Source organism: Pithys albifrons, chromosome 10 (assembly GCF_047495875.1).
Source record: "Pithys albifrons albifrons isolate INPA30051 chromosome 10, PitAlb_v1, whole genome shotgun sequence".
Lineage (NCBI taxonomy): Eukaryota > Metazoa > Chordata > Aves > Passeriformes > Thamnophilidae > Pithys > Pithys albifrons.
This window is the reverse complement of record NC_092467.1, coordinates 7,021,497-7,036,067: the sequence shown is the minus strand read 5'-3', so window position 1 is coordinate 7,036,067 and position 14,571 is coordinate 7,021,497. Positions and strand designations below refer to the sequence as shown.

The window sequence follows — 14,571 nt, the reverse complement described above, 5'->3', positions numbered from 1 at the left end:
TCCAGAAACCCAGGAAAGGACTGACACATTCCCATCAGCCTGTGATGCAGATTTAAGGCTCTGCTCCTAAATTTCAAAGCTAAATAGGAGACTAAGAGGTAGTGGCATAAAGCAGAAATGGATCTGGACCCAGAAAGCACAGTGCTCGTGTTGGATGGCACCTATTCCCAAGGCTCAAACAGGGCCAGCCCTTAGGGAGGACTGTCTTCAAAGGTGCCCAGCTGCAGAACAGCTTCTGCAGAGGTCAGACACCACACCAGCCTTCCTCTGCAAAAGGTCCTTCCTCCCTTTCCCCAACGCTCCCTGATACTCTTTATGTATTTCATTATAGACCTTTTATTTTTCCATGAACAAAGACTAGCTAAACAAATGAAACATGAAAACAACTTTATAGCCAGATCTCCCTGAAAAAAAAAAGAAACAATAAAATCCTTATTTCCTTATTGTTATTTAATTTAGGGAGAGGCACTTCAGCACTGCCAGAAAACAGTGTAAAACTTTTAAGAGAGTTGAAGCTTTCCACCTAAAGGTTATGGCAGACCAGGAGGCAACAGATACATCCACGACATATCTGGCACTGGCATCTTGGGTTAACTATTCTCCTGAGCTGCAATTTGAGCCCTCCTAATGCCATGTGCCAGGCACTCTGGCTTCTGGCTGCTCTCCAGGCACAGTTGGAGCTGCAGCCCAGCTTCCAGAGGGTGCTGGCAGTGCAAGTGCCACGGGCACCTCCCCACTTTCCAGCTCAGAAGCGTCTGCACCATCTTCCAGAGAAGAATAAAGTAAGAAAATACCAGAACTGAGCTGAACCTCAGTTTCAACAATCAGTTGCAATTCTGTATCAACAGTTCCACAACCTGAGCACAGACCTCCTGGTGCTGATCACTGCACTTTTAGTTAGTGCTGAGATGGCAGATATTTGAGCTGGAGCTGAGCACTTCCTAGATTTTCACCTCTCACAGACAGGCTCCCTGCACTGGTGTCACCATTCAGCTCCCTGCAGAGAGCGTGGGCATGTGGACACTGTGCCATTCCCAGTGCTCGGATCTGATTCCTCCCAGAGAGCTGCTCTGCTCAGCCCACACAAGTGCACTCAGGGGCTTCTCACCCAGCAGCAAATGGACAAAGGAGGCTCACCTAAGCACATAGGCAACAAAAAAGAGTCTGGCATGAGAATTAGACTTACTACAGGCTCAGTAATTTTTTTCACTCAGAGGAGGATCAATTCCGATATCACTCACCATCCCTCAGGGATTAGCACAAGACATCCCACTCAGGAGCAACAGCAGGCTGTGATGTTGATCACAGTAAGCCTCCCAGATCCACCAGGAAATGCTACAACACATTAAAGTATGTCCCTGATTTGGTTCTAGAAAAATTGAAGGTGCCAGTAAAGCTCTGCTACACCTGAAATGTCAGGCTTTATTTTGGCTGGAAATTAAACATATGAAGCACTGAAGAAAAATGCTCACTAAATGAAAATTTGTGTGAGCAGCAGTTCTAAAACTTGCACTATTTAAACCTCCTTTCACCCAGAGAGCTGCTGGTAACTGCATGGAGAAATAAAATAGACCCAGCCAGCCAAGTACATAGAATAAAAGCTGCTTGTTATGTGCTTTTCTGGCCTCTTTTTTCTCCTTCCACATAACACACAGAAATACTGTGTCATTTCCCATCATTAAGGTGATCCTGCATTTTGATGAAGCTTTTTTTCCACCCAGGAGCCCTTGGGATGAATTGGCCTTTGCACACTTAAAGGTACTCAATGAACCTTATGGGTCCCTTCCAAATTGAGATATTCTACGATTCTGAGAGAATTTATTTACAGATACATTTATACCAACCTAAGAGACTATTTACAATGGCATGTACTGACTGGCCAAGGGGAAATGGCTTCACACTGACAGAAGGCAGGCTTAGATTGGATATTGGGAAGAAATTCTTTCCTGTGAGGGTGGGCAGGCCCTGGCACAGATTGTCCAGAGAAGCTGTGGCTGCTCCACCCCTGGAAGTGTGCAAGGCCAGGTTGGATGGGGCTTGGAGCAACCTGGGATAGTGGAAGGTGTCCCTGTCTGTGAAAAGGGGTCGGAACAAGATGATCTTTAAGATCCTTTCCAATCCAGGCCATTCTGTGATTCTACATCTCTATCACAGACTGCAGCATATTCTGGAGATCACTGGGACAGAGCAGGTGCTGCAACTGCCCACAGAGTTCTGTGAACACTGAGAATCTCACCCTGATAAGGTATTAAGGTAAATTAGCACAGATACTACTCATGTGGTTAAAACACTTCCAGTGCCTCCCCTCACACCAGGGGACAGCAGTCAGGCTAATGAGGCTTGGGACTAAAGGTATATCTATGCTGGAAGGCAAAAATGAGAAAGCTAAAATAGTAGTAAGCCAGCAAATCAAATCACAGAGGTTAATTCACTGTGTGTGTACCTGCACACACAGCCTCAAAGCATGATTCTACATTCCATCTTTGCCATGTTCCAGATAAAGTTAATTGTTTTAATTGGCATTAAAGCAATTCTATAAAGAACACCAGCCAGCCAAACCCTCTTCCGTCCAAAGCTCTCAGAACAGTTCCAGCAAGAAAAAGGTATCAGGGGAACCAACTTGATTAAAATCAATTTAAAAGGATGTACAGGGTGGGGGTGAACATGTGAAACAGTCAATTGGGAAGAAACTGATGAGTCATCCAACAAGTTTGAAAACTGTTCTTTCAGAGCTCCCACTTTTAACTGGAACACGGAAGCAGCACATGTATTTACATTCAATTGACCACACCTATCTTAAATGGAAAGTAAGACTTGGGTTTAAAATAAAGAGTTTAAGACCACAAATAGATTAGCTGAAAAGAAACCCATCCATGAGAATACTGTTCCTATATGTGCAAAAGTATGTATATGTATACAGCTGTCTGTAGGAAGATTCCCAAGTTGACTGATACAGGAAGCAGAAGATGCTTCAGCAAACCCATCCTAAAAAGCTATTTGCAGTCAATACTTATCAGAATCATAGAATCGATTGGGTTGGAAAAGACCTCTGAAATCATCAAGTCCAACCCTTGGTCCAACTCCAGTCCCTTTACCACATCATGGCACTCAGGGCCACGGCCAATCTCAGTTGAAAAACCTCCAGGGATGGGGAATCCACCCCCTCTCTGGGCAGCCCATTCCAATGCCTGAGCACTCTCTTTGGAAAGAAGTTTTTTCTGATCTCCAACTTCAATTTCCCCTGGCAGAGCTTGAGCCCATCGTGCCCCCTTGTCCTATTGCTGAGTGCCTGGGAGAAGAGACCAACCCCCACCTGGCCAGAACTTCCCTTCAGGCAGTTCCAGACAGTGCTGAGGTCACCTCTGAGCCTCCTCTTCTCCAGGCTAAACACCCCCAGCTCCCTCAGCCTCTCCCCACAGCACTTGTGCTCCAGTCCCTTCTCCAGCCTCGTTGCTTTTCTCTGGCCCCGCTCCAGCCCCTCAATCTCTTGCCTCAACTGAGGGGCCCAGAACTGAACACAACACTCAAGGTGTGGCCTCACCAACGCAGAGACTTGATCATGTCTGCTCTATAAAAACAGTGGTACAAGCAGCCCAGTGTCCCTCTTCCCTGAAGGTTAGTGACACGTGTATATACTTCAGAGCTACTGCTCAGGCAGACCATTTAAAAAAAATTATTTAAACCAGATTTGAGACTTACCAATAGTTTGAGCAGCCAAAAACGGGACTTGTAATATAAGGTTTTGGTAGGGTTGATGAGGAAAAGCAACATGAAGCCGTACAAGATGAGTGGATTCACCTGCATAGGGATGTAGGTGAATTTACCATATATACATGCCAGCAGGCTCAGGCACCACAAAACGCCCAGGAAACCAGCAATCTACAGGAAAAAACACAAGGATACCTCAGGAAAACATAGCTTCAAAACCTACAATGAAGTCTCATTATAAGAAAAGGGAGAGCAGTGCTCAAGCCTGTAATCTAATCAGACTTCAGCAACTTCCTCTTCTAATTGTATTAGAGCTCCTTGTCAGGAAGCAGCGCAGGATTTATCCTCCTGATATGCTGCCAGCTCAGCCACTCCCACCATCCCACTGTTTACCTCAAAGAGATGTTGATGGGACAAGTTGCTGCGGGGATTGAGTTCGAAGATGAGGACGTGATTGACTCCAGCCTGTCTCCAGCCATACGTGTTGATACCCAGGAGAAAGAGGAATTCTATCAGGAGAAAGCCACCTCGATAGATTCTCACCAGTGGCCACACATTTGGTCCATCTATAAACGCCACACCTGGCAAAGACAAAAAAGAAAGAAGTCATGTCACATACATTCCATGGCTTTGTGCTCGTTCTCAGATGAGAGAAAACAGGGTATGCTAGCACACAATTCCAGCAAGTGGAGGACCTTTTGCTCAGCCTGTCAGAGGATTTAGGAGTATCCTGGGGAAAATTCCCTCTCCAGCTGGTGTAATCGAGTAATTAGCAACATCCCTGTCTCACACTACAGGCACAAGGGACAGCACCAGCATAAATCTGACTATATGCACTTAAATATTCTGCTTTAATAGAGATGAAATCCCAACAGACAGATGCACTAAACACTTCAGCATCCCACAAAACCAAGAAGCACCATTTACAAGCATTTAAAACAATGCTAAACTGCGCCTAATCACCCAACCCTAATGCAATACATATTCATAGCCAGCCATACAACACCCAGCCGCACCCAAACAGAAATCCCAGCCTAAGGCAGCACTGCTGGAACGCCTGTTGCTTCCTTTGTTCAGGCTTCAGGGGTTTGGAAACAAATTTGCTTCATTTCAAACAACAAACTGCCTTTTAACAGCAGCAACTTTCTTCAGTAAAAGCCTCCCTGTAAAGTACTGTCCCCTGGTTGCCTGATACAGGTGAGCATAAAAAAATACAGTTATTCGAATCCTCAGTGTCGGTTTCACTGAGAGTTTCTCAGCCACGTGGTTTTTTTAAGAGAGGTTAAAAAAATGCACTTTTAAAGAACTGAGGCTGAGAATTTATTCCCACAAACCTGCCTGTCTAAATTGCAGCCCCGAGTTCTTCAAATTGTTTTTCATAGACAGCAATTCCACAAAGAATTTCATGTGTTCAGCATCTATACTTTATACTACACAAGTTATGGAGAAAAAATTGTGAAAGGAGCAATGACTCAAGAACTGTTGCTTTAAATTTAAAATTTACAGAGACTGCTGGATGCAGACAAAATAGAATCAAATTTTGGACAGAAATGACATATCCCCAAAGAAGTTGAAAGGAATGAGTCTCAAATGTGGAAATGCAAAAGCAGCTTTCTAAATTTTAATCTCAAAACCAAGGGAGATTTCAGAATGACAGGATGGGTAAGGTTGGAAGGCAACACTGGTCTAAACTCCAAACAGGACACAGAGTAGCCCCAAAAATCCTGACTAAGAGGTGACCAGACAGAACAGGACAGACATCCTGTGTGCTGTTCCAGACAGAACAGCCAGACAAAGGTTTTTCCTGAGGTGAACACCCTTCAGTATGGCAATTCAGCATATGACTTCCATAGCTAATGCCCACTAATCTTATTTCTGGCCTCTCAGAGTGGTCAAGGACCACAACTGCAGTGTGGAACAGCAGCTGGAGAAAAAGCAGACACTGAAAAGCACAAGCTGCTGAGAGATCAACACGCAGAAGTTAGGAGTATTTCTGTATATTCTCTCCTCTGATACCCTGGCATTGTCTAGTTCTGTTTCCACAGTGTAAAGGCTCGATTTGATTTCCTTTTCATGTTTCCAAACTGAATCAAAGCCTTTTCTTCCCAACAGCTGAGCAGTTCGACTGGAGACCCTCAAGGATCCCACTTGCAGGGAAGTGCCCAAAGGTGTGCAAGGTCTGAAGCTGTGGTGACCAGCCCAGAGCTCTGCAGGACAGCCCCAAAGCAAAGACATTTTCCATTCCTAGACTCTGTGCAATTAAATCCAACACAAGTGAAGTCATCTCCTACAGCTGGCAGGGATGTGAAACTCAACCAGCTCATCCCTTCAGCCAGCACAGACTCTGCACAAGGTGCTCAGAGAGGAAAACATCCCTGGTGACAAGTCCAACAGATACGCAGCCTAGTTCTCTGAAAAGAGCAGGGGCACTGCTGCAGCAAGGACTCAAGAGTTTGCATAATACCTTATGGGTTTCTGATTAACAAAACAAGTCTTCATTTCCATGAACTTTCAACCTCAATTACTCACTAGTTTGGCACCTAGGAAGGCCCATACAGAAACAATAAGGCATCAAAATTTGTCCTCTTTAGGGTGACTCCCTCCTGGGATTCACCTGAAGCATTTGCAGCTTTTAACAGATCCCAAGTCATTATGAACTCATCTCTGTAAAATGTTGCTGCTTGAGTTTGCAAACCAGGCAATACAGCAGCAGATTACTAATAGGAGGCATGTTCTGATGCTGTTTCACAGAATCTACACATAGAACACTAAAATCCTATCTTAGCTGATCAAATCATAAAAACAATTTGGCAAAAGCAGCTGAGAGGTCAACAAAGTGTTAGCCAATTAAAAGCAAACACTTTGCAGTTAGAATCCAGGTTCTGCTCAGTCTCTGCAGTAACACTGAGCTATCAGATCATGCCTGCTGATGCAACACACCCATTATCCACACTGGGTTACTAACACCTGCTTTACAGATATAATCATTTTTATGAATTCTTTCTCACAACTGTGGCACTTCTTCATTCTTAACGCTGAGAGAGAAAGCAAACACAACTGGCTTCAATCATATTTGCATCTCACACAGAGATCAAACATTTAAATAACAGAAACGATGAATAAAGAACAGCTTCTACACATTAAACAGCCCTTCATGTAGGTGGGTCAACCCTCTGCCTGTACCAGTGGAAGACCAAATAGGAAGCACTGCAAACAGCTCCTCAAACAGAGGCATTTTATCCCAAGAGATGACTGGATCCAATTACAGAAACATCCGATTAAAAATTCTTTTAAGTCAAAAACAGAGACATGGGCTTTCCCTAATGCAAGAGCTCATAAGTTGATTTGTTAAGCCTTTTCCTTTGTACTGCTTAAGCAAGTTACAACACTGCAGAAATCACACACACAATTAGTAAAGCTGCTTGTGATTAAGCACTGTGTCTGGATCTACAGTACTAACATGGCTCTTACTCTAATCAGAGGCCAAACTCAGAAGGCACAAAGCAGAATAAAGCCAAGGCCTGAGATATGCAATAATTTATTGTAGCTTTTAAACAATATTGCCAGCATCTGCCAACAAGAAAAATTCACTTAATTCTATTAATAGGCACCAGACATTGAAATCCTAGGAATTTCTAGATGAATATGTCCCAGGTGGCATGTGCTCACATGGCTCTATGTGTGGTCTTGCTCTCTGCAGGGAGTCAGTACCACCCAAAGTCAAGTTCTACAAGCACCTGTCTCAAGGTGGGCAAGGGCTGTATGTTCACAGCAAGGAAGAGAAATGTCTTTCACATGGAAGTTGCACTCTCAGAATAACCAAGAATAATAAAGAATCAGGACAACAAACCATAATACGTTTAAAGTCCAAAATCTGCATACATAACATGAGAAAAACCACAACTTACTACTGAGCAGAATGAATAACTCACACCAGTGTGATCTGGCTCTAATTTAAACCAGAACATCCTGATCTGATCAGTTCAGGTCCAGGCCCTCACAAAGTGATGAGGAAACATCCAATTTGAAGTATGGCAGGATACCCACCTGAAAGTATGACAGTGACATTCAGTGCAATGAACAAGCCACAGAACAATCCAACTCTGAATGTAGTCCAGGCTGGTACAGGCTGTGAACAAAGCAATGGCAGAATTAACATGGGGCAAACAAGTTGTCAGCAAAGTCAGATTAGTGAGTTTTTTAAAAATAAAAACACTGTTTAATGTTCTTGCTGTGTTGAAAGAAAGCTTGAGGATATCAATGCCCTCTGAGAAATATTCCAGACCACACAAACACTAAGCATATGTTATTATTAGCACAAACTTCCTTTCACTGTTTCTCATCCCTTCATTACCTTGTCTGCATGCATTAGGAATAGTAACCTATTTCCAAACCTTCCGGAACTAAAGCAGATTATGTGGCCATGCCGCCCTCACTGGGTGCATGAGCACGCTCACAGCAATTATTTTCACTACTTTGTTCAGATGTTGAATCTAATTTGGCACCTTGACAAGTTGGAGAAGCAGCTTTGCTCCACAGCCAAGGCTCTCACCTGAGCTGCTCCTAAGGGTGGAACACGCAAACGTTTCATTGCCTTCTGTCTGTCTCCATCTTCCAATTCATTGGTCACCACTTCCTAAGGAGATAAAGATACACATCACTGAAGTTTATTTGAATGATGAGCATGTGATAATGCATTACAATCAAAAATAATGGTTGGTTTCCATGTCACATGTGAGCCCTGGCCCAGTATTCCTTTAATACATGGTAACAAAGACATGAAAATCTCACAGTGCTGCACTAAATTCCTACACAACACAAGCTAACACTGCACTGACTTGTCCAAGGGAAAATTTACCAGCTGAAGAGAAAATACCTGAATTTATGTAAGGAGTGCCAGAATTCAGTGGCATTTCACAATCAATTACTAGTCATCCTGGTAGTGAATACAAGATATAGAGAGCACAAGACATTATAGAAAATATAGAATCATAGAATAGTTTGGGTTGGAAGGGACCTTAAAGATCATTAGTGATCATGTGTTCAGTTCTGGGCCCCTCAGGTCAGGAAAGATCTTGAGGGGCTGGAGCGGGGCCAGAGAAGAGCAACGAGGCTGGAGAAGGGACTGGAGCACAAGTGCTGTGGGGAGAGGCTGAGGGAGCTGGGGGTGTTTAGCCTGGAGAAGAGGAGGCTCAGAGGTGACCTCAGCACTGTCTGGAACTGCCTGAAGGGAAGTTCTGGCCAGGTGGGGGTTGGTCTCTTCTCCCAGGCACTCAAGCAATAGGACAAGGGGGCACAGGCTCAAGCTCTGCCAGGGGAAATTGAAGTTGGAGATCAGAAAGAAATTCTTTGCAGAGAGAATAATCAGGCACTGGAATGGGGTGCCCAAAGAGGGGGTGGATTCCCCATCCCTGGAGGTTTTTAAAGTGAGATTGGCCGTGGCCCTGAGTGCCATGATCTGGTAAAGGGCCTGGAGTTGGACCAAGGGTTGGACTTGATGATCTCGGAGGTCTTTTTCAACCCAATCAATTCTATGATTCTATGATCTAGCTCTGCCATGAGCAGGGACACCTTTCACTAGTCCAGGCTGCTCAGATCTCCATCCAACCTGGCCTTAAACACTTCCAGAAATCAGCACTGAACAAAACAGTGTTGTTTTCTAGTTACCAGAGCACCAGTGCTCAGATCAGCATCTTTACCTCTGTTTCAGAGATAAGCTGGTTGATCTTCTTGCAGGTGTAGAAAGGTGCCACCTCCACCTCGGCCACCCTCCACTCCGCCCCCCGCGCTGTCTCCAGGTTCTTGTCATGCTTCTTCAGGATCTTGCGGAAGCCAGTGAAGTTCAGGTTCTGCAGACAAGGCAAAAGACATGCTGCCTTTTAACCCCAGTCACCTTCCAACAAAGTTAAATGGTTCTCTTTCCAGTGCTAGCAAAAAATGGGAGAGTTAATAACAAGAATCAAAATGATTTTGCATCTATTGTCAGGAAGTTTCTGAGTTATTACTTTGTTGTAAGTAATACATATTCCTTTCAAGTGAAATAAAACATGCGGGACTCGAGGGCATAAAAAGAGGTAACGTATTTCCAGGGAGCTACCTGAACCTTTTTATTCCCTGAAAAGCCAGATCACTGCCATTTTCCTCCTTTGTGCAGGAATACAACATTCCTGATGATACCTTGAAGACAAATAACCTTCAAGGAGTTTCCCTTTTGAAAAGGTTGAGCTAGTGACTCAAAGTTTCTTTAAACTGTATGTTGGTTTCAAATCAAGTTCTCCAGATTATAGAAGGGAAATCTTTGTAGGAAAATAGTCAGTGTTGCAGGTTAAATCCAGACAAGTGCACGCCCACAGCAGCATCTTTTTCCATTGCACAATGACTGCAAAACTTGTTTAGGTTTGCAGATATGGGAGGTGTAACTCTCTAGTCTGTAGAGATAAGCACACAATGCTTAGAACAAGAATTAACTGTTGCTTTACAACTTACACACAAACCCTGACCCCACACTCTTCTAGTGCACAGCACTCACAACAGGCAAAGCTCATCACACTGCTGGCAATCACAACCACAGGATGCATTTACCAGCCTGCACTTCATTATGCAGGAAACTCCACTCAGAGACTCAACATTTCATTCAAGCAATGGGAGAAATGCAGAGGCATCATGGCAAGATCCACTTCTGGAAAAAGCTTAGAGAAGCTTGGAAAGAAAAACCAAGAAAACAGCAAAATCCAATACCCTGCGGAGAAGCACCAACAACTCACTGAAATTATTTCCAATCTAATTATGTTTAGGGTGATTTAATGCCAGACCCCTCCCATCTAGGTGGGGAATTGAGGCTGGGGAGACAGGCTCAGGAAGCCAAAGCATTAACGATCTGCCTTATTGCAGACAAGAGACTTTAATTATTTTCTATTGGAAAAGCAAAGATTCCACCCCAGGGAGAGCAGAAATTCAAATTAAACTGCAACAAAATTATTATTTTGGTTAGAGATTTTTCTGTGGTCTGAACTAACATCCCTTCATATGCCATGGGTGCAAAACCAGACTAACTCTGGGGTGCCTTGGTTGGTTGGGATATGGTTACACCAGACACCCTAAAAGCTCTCTGGCAGCGTTTCAAGCTCTGGCTGCAAAAATTCTGCATCCCCAAAGTCCAGGTTAAAAGACTGTTGGTCACAGTGGTACTTCAGACAAGGAACATGCAGTGATGGAACTGTGAAACTGAAAAAACATCATTAATGCAGTCAGATATTTTGCTATTCTTGCTATTTGTGTTGCTTTTATTTGGCAAAAGGCTTCCTCCAAGCCTGACTTCTATTTCTCTTGGGTAATAATCAAACTCACTTAAGTGAATCAACTAATGTTATGTTTTGTGAAAAAAAAACCCTTTCACAAAACAACAAACAAAATAATTTAGGCAATAATGCAAGATAAAGTGTCACTGAACAGTGGACTCGAAACTCTTTTTTCATATACAAGTGTATCAGGAAATGCACCAGCAAGGCAGTTTAATAAGTCTGGTTCAGCTTCTCTTATTTGCCTGATAAATGCACTATATTATATAAATAATATGTAACTAAATATTATATGCTTAATTTCTCACAATTTGCTTCTCCTAAGCCACAGTATTTCAAATAAATAGATTTATCTATGTACACACTCTGGAATATTGTAATACTATCAACAATAAATTAATTTTATCAGAAGTTTAATCATTGCTAAGTTAAACATGTAAGAGCTGCCCTGGAGCCAAGTTATAGTTTCACCTGACGTTTGGTTTGTGTGGCTCAGGAATGAACACACAAAACTTGTGCTCTTGTTCAGTCCTGACAGACTGAGGAATTTGCTTCAGGTGCATTTTCCTTCCTTAATAACCCACCTCAAGGCATCAGCATTTCACCAAAGCCATAGTTTGATATTTATAATGCTGTTGTTGACTTTGCTTTACCTCCTACATGAAGGGCTCAGCTACACTATCTTCCCACCAGGTTATTGTTTTTAATTCTTTCCAAAAGTGTAAGAGCTGGAACGTCCCTAGTTCTTACATTCTAAGGTCAGGCATGATTAAGAGTAGTATTCTGGGGTTTGGGTTTACCTGTTTTAGTACTTGTATTCCTTATCCTTAACTTTAAGACCAATTTGAAAGAATTTTTCTCATTCTCTCTTTGAAGTTATGTTGTAGAAAGCAGCTCAGCTGCCTCTGCAAACTATGAAAGTATCAAATCCAGATGGGGTTTGGATCAATATTTAGTATGCTTACAGTAGATCTGAACTTACAATAGCAAAAACCAAAAATATAAGTGTGTAAGATGCCTTTCTTCACTGATGAATAGTAGGAAAAGGTTTCCCAAAGGAACAACCTGTCATCCCCTGTTTAAATTCTTCATCAAGCCTCAGAAGAGATTTTTGTAACCAAAAGTATGAACTGTTTTCTTTTAAAAAAAAAAAATATAAGTGAAAAATCACTGCAGATGATCCTGCTTTGCTCCATTCCTGAAAAGCTGCAGATAGTCCAGCTTACCCAGGATTTTGAACTAGGAACTATCACTAAAAAAGCTTTATTAAGAAGCTCATAAATAATTTCCAGACGTGTGCTCAAAGACACAACATCACTTTAGAAGAGGTACAAACACTCAGAATTTTGGAAGAATGTTTTGTCCATACTGCAGAGTGGTATTCAATTTATTCTTATGGTGAAGTTTGTTTAATAAAATTCTTCAGTAAAATGCTGCTAAAGATCTAAATACAGATGATGTGAATTTAAACTCAAGCATTCTTATTTAATAAGCTAAAGGTCCTCACAGTATGACACTTAAAAGCATTTCAGAGCATTTAACTCCAGAAGAGCTAACCCAGAAGAAAAAATATTTAACAGTGTCAGATTTTTATTTCAAGATTTTTGGAACTAGATCAGCATCTGCAATATTTACCATGCCAGAAATCCAAGTACAACTAAAGTTTTGGTTTTTTCATACCTCGAGGCAAATGAGCCTGTACGCTGCAGAAACAAAAATACTGTTTTTAAAAGGATGTTTTAACAAGAAATTCTGATACAGCAAGGTCACAGCCACTACCATGGTAACACCAAGAGGAAACAGTATGTTAGGATTTCAGGTTTCACTGCAAATATTAGATAAAAGAGCTTCTTCCCCAACTTGCCTGCTCCAGCCTTGCAAAGAACAACACACTTCAGAAGGAGGAGGTCTTGGGTGACCTTATGTTCTGGCCATGAGTGCTGGGGTCACCCTGACCGAAAAAGGAAGAAAAAAGGTCCTTCTGCAGGTCAGCTTAGCACTCAAAAAAAAATAAAAAGCAACCAGACTTACACTGCCAGGTACCTGCCTTTTCTTCAGAAGTGTTGAGAGGACTCCCAAAAGAGGAAGAAATAAATAAAAACCTGGCTTGAGCAAGGCAACTCAAGGCTCCACAAAGCACAGAGATGTTTACAGGCAAGGCTTTGTAAAACCACCTCTTTTTGCAGGTACCTGATAGTTCTGCAGTAGGATGAGGCTGAGGTAGAGCTCACTGAAGGCCAGTTTCAGATCTCTGATGTTCCTGTGCTGGACACGTTCTTCGTGGGACAGGTGGAAGACGGGCTTTCTGCGCCGCTGCAGCGTGGGAGCCCCACTGGCTTCTTTCTGTGCGTCCAGAGTCGATTGTAGCTCAGTCCGGAGAGTCGTGAACCTGCGCTGAGCCTCGGCAAGCTTCTCTGTTGGCAAGGGAGGGAAGGGGCAGGTGAGAGGGTATCCTGGCCTGGATCAAAACTAGTGTGGCCAGCAGGCCCAGGGCAGTGACCCTTCCCATGGACTCTGCCTTGGGGAGGCCACACCTTGAGTGTTGTGTTCAGTTCTGGGCCCCTCAGTTCAGGAAAGATCTTGAGGGGCTGGAGCGGGGCCAGAGAAGAGCAACAAGGCTGGAGAAGGGACTGGAGCACAAGTGCTGTGGGGAGAGGCTGAGGGAGCTGGGGGTGTTTAGCCTGGAGAAGAGGAGGCTCAGAGGTGACCTCAGCACTGTCTAGAACTGCCTGAAGGGAAGTTCTGGCCAGGTGGGGGTTGGTCTCTTCTCCCAGGCACTCAGCAATAGGACAAGGGGGCACGATGGGCTCAAGCTCTGCCAGGGGAAATTGAAGTTGGAGAGCAGAAAAAACTTTCCAGAAAGAGTGCTCAGGCATTGGAATGGGCTGCCCAGAGAGGGGGTGGATTCCCCATCTCTGGAGGTTTTTAAACTGAGATTGGCTGTGGCCCTGAGTGCCATGATGTGGTAAAGGGACTGGAGTTGGACCAAGGGTTGGACTTGATGATCTCGGAGGTCTTTTCCAACCCAATCAATTCTATGATTCTATGAACTTGCCTTTCAAGCCCTAAAAAGTGTCCTACACCTATTCCTCAAATAATGTGTCTGTGTACTTGCCTTCCCCCATCATGTGTTAAGTTCAATAGCTCTGCATATTTCTCATTATATAGAATAGAATCATGGAATTGTTTAGGTTGGAAGGGACCTTAGAGATCATCTGGTTCCAACCCCCCGCCATTGGCAGAGACACTTTCCACTAGCCCAGATTGCTCCAAGCCCTGTCCAACCCGGCCTTGGACACTTCCAGGGATGGGGCAGCCACAGCTTCTCTGGGCACCCTGTGCCAGGGCCTGCCCACCCTCACAGGGAAGAATTCCTTCCCAATCTTCCATCTAACCCTGCTTTCTGTCAGTGGGAAGCCATTCCGTCTTGTCCAGTCAGTTCATGCCTTTGTCAAAAATCCCTCTCCAGCTCTCTTGGAGCCCCTTCAGGCACTGGAAGGGGCTCTAAAGTCTCCCTGAAGCTTTCTTTTCTCCAGGCTGAACACCCACAGCTCTCTCAGCCTGT

At 43.7% G+C, this 14,571-nt stretch overlaps 1 protein-coding gene across 1 annotated transcript in view; it reads right to left on the bottom strand.

Annotated features, from left to right (window-relative positions):
* XPR1 (xenotropic and polytropic retrovirus receptor 1) overlaps positions 1-14,571 on the bottom strand; it is a 122,885-nt gene that overhangs the window by 24,133 nt on the left and 84,181 nt on the right. The window contains exons 4-9 of the mRNA XM_071564658.1: positions 13,197-13,420; positions 9,408-9,557; positions 8,261-8,344; positions 7,756-7,837; positions 4,102-4,289; positions 3,700-3,879 (exon numbers count right to left, since the gene is read on the bottom strand). Coding sequence (XP_071420759.1) covers positions 3,700-3,879; positions 4,102-4,289; positions 7,756-7,837; positions 8,261-8,344; positions 9,408-9,557; positions 13,197-13,420 — 908 coding nt within the window. The remainder of the gene's footprint in view (positions 1-3,699; positions 3,880-4,101; positions 4,290-7,755; positions 7,838-8,260; positions 8,345-9,407; positions 9,558-13,196; positions 13,421-14,571) is intronic.